Source organism: Leuresthes tenuis, unplaced genomic scaffold (genome assembly GCF_036924035.1).
Source record: "Leuresthes tenuis unplaced genomic scaffold, fLeuTen1.0.hap1 SCAF_22, whole genome shotgun sequence".
NCBI lineage: Eukaryota > Metazoa > Chordata > Actinopteri > Atheriniformes > Atherinopsidae > Leuresthes > Leuresthes tenuis.
The window spans coordinates 2,828,536-2,834,179 of record NW_027325376.1 but is presented as its reverse complement, the minus strand read 5'-3'; the positions used below and the strand labels follow the sequence as shown (position 1 = coordinate 2,834,179).

General features: G+C 41.5%; 1 protein-coding gene across 1 annotated transcript; it reads left to right on the top strand.

Moving 5' to 3' along the window:
* The first annotated feature begins 271 nt into the window (after nt 1-271).
* On the top strand, nt 272-4,634 carry LOC140281535 (sialoadhesin-like). Its single transcript, XM_072375974.1, has 5 exons — nt 272-347; nt 1,516-1,779; nt 1,957-2,217; nt 3,060-3,209; nt 4,530-4,634. The coding sequence occupies exons 1-5, from the start codon at nt 317-319 to the stop codon at nt 4,580-4,582; spliced, it is 759 nt and encodes a 252-aa protein (XP_072232075.1). The 5' UTR covers nt 272-316; the 3' UTR covers nt 4,583-4,634.
* The last annotated feature ends 1,010 nt before the right edge of the window (nt 4,635-5,644 follow it).

Here is a 5,644-nt window from a genome sequence, read left to right as displayed (position 1 = left end):
AAAGTTGCATTTTATCATTTCTCACAGTTAACTGAGCAGTAAAAACATGTTTTGTGGCACAAACTTTATTTCATGGGATAGTCTCATGTTCAATTTACGGCAAAATATCGTTACATTTTTTATTTTTACAGTAAAATATCGACTCTCGCACCAGCAGTAACCATATTTACTTAGTGCATGGTGAGAAAGTTTTGCAAAGTGCTGTATTTGTTATCTGCACGGGGTCTGCTTTGCAGCTCAGACTTCCCCTGCCAGTTCAGGATGTGGGTAGACGTCTGGCTATAGCTCAGAAGATCACAGAAAGCATCAACACACCATGGAGCTCGTGTCGACCTGCCTTTTGATTGGTGAGTTTTTTGCAGTTATCTCCAAAAACAGATTTAATACTTCTCTCTTGTAGCTAAATTGTGGACTAAATCCACCAAAGTCTGCTGTCAACTCACTGAAGTTTCAGTCAGATCTCCTGCTGACCTCAGCAGTCTGTGACGTTTAAAAGAGAAAACGTCTGGAGTTGAGTTTTAAGCTTGAAATATGTTTAATGTTTAAGCTAATTTACTGTTAGACAAAAAACTCTTAAAAGAGGACTTGCTGTGACAAATGTAGCCATCAGCTCAAGGGGAAAAGATTGGCTTCCTCCCTTTTGAACTGCTGTCTTGTCATCGTCTGCTGTGTCTGTGACCACAGACGTTTCTTCCTGTTCGTTTGGCTAAAGCACTGCAGAAAACACTCAGATTCTGCATCAGATCGTGTCTGTTGGTGTCACTTCAGTCGTTCAGACTTGTGCCGTGTTATAAGTGACCTGAATGTTAGTTAGAAGATCAGCGAAGGTGCTCATTAATACATGACACTGACATTAGTTAGTGTCAGATTAACGGAGAGCAGTGTGTTTCTGAAAGGGACTTACTTCTCTTTGAGGTGTGTCTTTGTGGTTTTACTCACACGCATACTTACTAATTCTGTCAAAAGGTCAATTTCCTCTTTAGCTTCACCTTATCTGTACTCTTATTTACCCAAAACAGTCTTTGATATGATGCTGAAGTCACAGTTGAATCAATAACTGCAATAGCAGCTCCTGAGGCAGCTCACCAATCCCATACCATGACATTTCCACCGCAGAGCCTCACATATGAGGTTCATATCCTGCAAAGATCTTTTTGCGGTGTTACTGTGGCCGAATACCTTTATCTGGTTCATCCCTCCTGAGAAAACTACTCCTTTAGGTGTAAAAGCTGTGTGTTTAGAAGCAGTTTGGTGATGTTTGGGTATTTAAATTCTTACAGCACCCCAAACGTTATGTTCTGTGCTTTGTTACAAATGCATTATGTGATGGATCTGAAAGGTGTAAAGGAAGCAGAAGTCCCACAAAATGCATGTCAGCCTCACAGCAGCATCAGATTTACACAGATCGAACCAGGGGAAGATTTGCTGAAGTAAAGGTCATGTTTCCGTCTTTAAACAACCACAAAGGGCCTTTTTAGAGATGTCTACCTCAAGCTCTCTCATTTGCTCTTTTAGGAGCAGCTTCGCTGACAATCCAGCCCGACAGAAATCAGTTCTTCCTCTATGAATCCTTCAATCTGACCTGTGACACGCCGGGCAGCTTCAGCGGCTGGACAGTGATAAGAAACACCTCTGAGCCGTTTGCTCCATGTGAAGACTGGGGGCGAAAGAATGGCTCCTCCTGCATTAATCGCAGTGTCTATAAATCAGATTCTGGACTCTACTGGTGCCAGTCTGAGCAGGGAAACTGCAGCAATGCCCTCAACATCACTGTGACGAGTAAGTAAATGTTCTTCGAGGTTTTTACTGCTTCTCCTCATAAAATAACAATGAATTCTTGTGCCTTCACTTGCTGTTTAATTGCTGTTTCACACATTAAGAAGCACAAGGTTAAGGTTATGAAACAGTGAGGCCTAAATCACAAGCATGATTTATTTTTGTCTGTTTGAATTTCAGCTGGCACTGTGATCCTGGAGAGTCCTGCAGTTCCTGTGACAGAGGGAAATAAGGTGCAACTTAACTGCTCCTGCAAGGGAAGATATGAGCCGAAGTCTTCATCAAACTTCACTGCTAAATTCTTCAGAAATGGCACATTCATTGGAGAGCAGCCCGATGGAAAGATGAGTCTTTTCGGAGTGTCACAGGCTGATGAAGGCTTCTATAAGTGTGAACACCCCACAATAGGACAGTCCCCGCAGAGTTGGCTGGCTGTGAAAGGTGATCCTGTTCTGCTACAAGTAGCATTTGTGTGATTAGCACTATTGTCTGAAAGAAAAGAGACAGAAGAATAGCTGATGAAGCAATGATGGAGGCAGCGATCTCATCTCACTGTAATAAAAACAACGTAATGAGATGATAGTTTTTGGAAACAAAGGCATAATCTATTCCCTGAAAAGAAGGATTTTACTGCTGCTGAACACTAACTACACAGAAACAGTCTAACGGCCTGTAAAATACACTTCAGCCTCATTATTAATGAGAATGTGAAGGTCCATCGCCTTGTGTTGCATGTAGGGACCGGAGAGCTGAGCTTCCTGCCACCATTACCTGTGTTTCCAACCTGGTTATGATCAAAATAGTCAAACTGATGTAGAGGGGAACATATGGAGGTAAGAGAAGAGGGAGAAAAGGATCCTCAGCAGAACAAAAAATGTGATAAACAACATAAATCCACACACTGATCTGGATAACTGACCCTGAATCATTACTTCCTCTCAGGTTCATGTCAAACGATGGTTTAAAACTGGATCCACTTTAGTGTTTGAGTGCTTAAATCGGATCTCCTCATTTTGGCTAATTTATCAAAGGAAACCAGAAGAACTATTCTAATACGTCCAGTTGTCAGAATGCACTGATTGAGGGAGCAGTTATTACACAGCCGCATAATAGACATGTATCCATTTAATCTGTTAGCCAAAGGAAGTCAAGAATAAATCAGGGACAATGTAGGGTTCAGTATGTTCCCCACATTTTTCATTGCATGTCCTTTTGTCTGCTGTAAGTTTATGCAATACTCAGAAACCAGGTGGTTGATGTCACATGTTTTTTCCTTCTTGCAGTCAAAGTTAAAGACACCACTCCCAACCCTCCCAATCCTCCCAGTCCTTTTCAGATGTCTCTGACCAGGCTGGTGTGTTCCATCCTGCTGTTAATCCTCTCCATCCTAATAGTCCTGATGGTGATCCACGTATGCAGAAGGTGGGCTCGAGGTAAGGAAACCTGTGAAGGAGCGTGCTTTTTTTTATTTTTGGTCCTTCTGAGCAAGAAGAAAGACGTTAGAGATGACTCAGTGGTTGATATCGTGAAAAAAATGTGAATGTGACTCTAGTTTTGGTTTAATTTTGGAAATAACTCCAAATTCAGCCATTAATTGGAGTTTTACCAGTTTATCATTCTGCTCTGTGTTATTATAGAGAAAAAATAAAACTGCACAAAGCCACAAGGTTATTTATTCATCTTTAACAATGTCATGTGACCACTGCACAATGGTTTCCATGGAGATCAACCTCAAAAAAATTACTCAGCAAAGCACCTGTTCCTGCTCTGTGGTACAGTCGCCGGGTTGTGGCTGCAGAGATGAAGTCAGTTAAGTTTCTACATTTACCTTCGAGCTGTGAAAGCAGAGCAGCTGTTTCAGCCTGTGTCAAAGAGACCAAACAATACAAGAATTATTCAAAAGTTCAGGCAAAACAAGCAGGTCTGAGCATGAAAATCAGGCGGTATCAACCGTGAGAGCCGACCTCTTTTTAGGAGAAGTCAGCCCGAACACAGACTGCTGACATGGCAGCAGCAACACTGGTAGAAGCACAGTAAGTGAGAAAATATGGGAAAAAAGGAAGGACAGAACAGAAAGGAGGTGAGTTCAGAAGTTATGGTGCCCGATCCAAAACCCTTTAACCCTGACCAATGACATCAAAGCATCCTCCCCCATTTTAACCCAGTTTTAGCTCAGGTGAAACTTTACAGCCTGTGAGGCAGGTGATGATTCACTGCAGGGATGATTAACTATTTTCTGTGTGTAAAATTACTTGTGTGTGATTCAAGGCCAAATCCCTCTTCCTCTCCTTCAGTGAGCAGAGGGGAAACGTTGGTCCCCTCAGTGTTTCACTCCTTAATCTACGAGTCCTTGATCCCTAAAAGTAAAGGGTCACCTCACCTCTGCAAAACAGAGGGTTGGGGCCTGGTGGAGGAATTGGGATTGGGCCAAAATCTTCTTCAAAAAGACGTCACCAAGGAAAGTCTGAGCATGTGATCGCAGCTGCATTCATGTTGGGAACGTTTCCTACAGGCACCGGTGCAACAGGTCGATGGATATGAGCCTCATTTAACGTGTGGTCCTGCTTTTTACTGATATATCTTGATATAAATGTTCCTCTCTGTCCGTGTTTACATGTAAGTCTGCAGGGAAAACTAAACCAATCTCAGATCAAACAGTTATCAGCATTGCAGTGAGTTCTGTGGGGAATCATTCATTAAGTTTCATCCCCTTACAGTCATGTGTTCTGGCTTCTTTGCTTTTTTTTCTGCAGCTCGAGCTGAAGACAGAAAGAGAGCTTCGAACCATCTCATACCGGGGCATTGAGACGATTCTCCAGCCGGTCAGCAGGAGAAGAACAGCGACACATCAGTGGGATTAAAGCTGGATTATTTTCCTTTTATTGAGCCTTTTCTTATCTTTTTAATGTCTCAGTGTTTAAGTATTTTTTCTAGTTGTATTCTCCAGATTCGTGCAGAAATATTCACGCAGATGTAAGTCCTTCCTATGACCGAAGCTGTTCTCCTGTTGATTGAGGAGTAGATCTGCATGCAGACTCAGCTGAAAACAGCCTCTTATATCTGATGTGTTTAATGTTTGCACAGACAGAAGAATTACTGCCACAGCGTTTCTGTTCTTGATGCAAAGCTTTGTTTGAACATTAGTTACACTTCTGTTGCACTTTCACTGTTGAAATAAACTGACTTTCTTTGCACGCGGTTGATCTTTGACTTTTTAATCAACAGAAGATGAAGATAAGGGGAACATTTTAAGCTGGTTGGTACATTACAGAGAGCTGAACCGTGTTAACACGATGAAGCTCGATTGCTCACAGCTCAAACTACCATTTAATTCCTGCTGATCCTGACGAGGTGTGTCCACAGCTGTTGAGTCATCTCAGCTTTGATTAAAGGGTCACAACACACACCGGCTGAGTGATATGACCTCATTTAAATGTTTATGACAGCAAACTGCTGTACAGCAGAGGTCAGGGACCTGTTCAAAGTGGTTAAACTGGAAGAACTGCACTAAGTAGGAGCTCATGTCATAAATCACCAGTGTTGTTCATCTTACTTTAAAAAAGTAACTAGTTTCAGTTACAAACTACTTCTCCTAAAAAGTAATTAAGCTAGTAACTCAGTTACTAGTAATTAGTTACTCAGCAAAGTAACTGTGACGTTATTTTTCATGTTCTATAAGATCTTTACGTCAAAGATGTTTACATTAACTGATTGAAGGATAAAAACACTATTTACAGTATTTTAGATCATTTGGTATTTATTTGAACTCAACTGATTGTCAGCACGTGTTGATGTGAGGTGTTTCATAAGATTCGAGTTGCTTGAGGCAGATGTGTTTAAAATCCTGGTTTTCTGTTTAATTCTATTT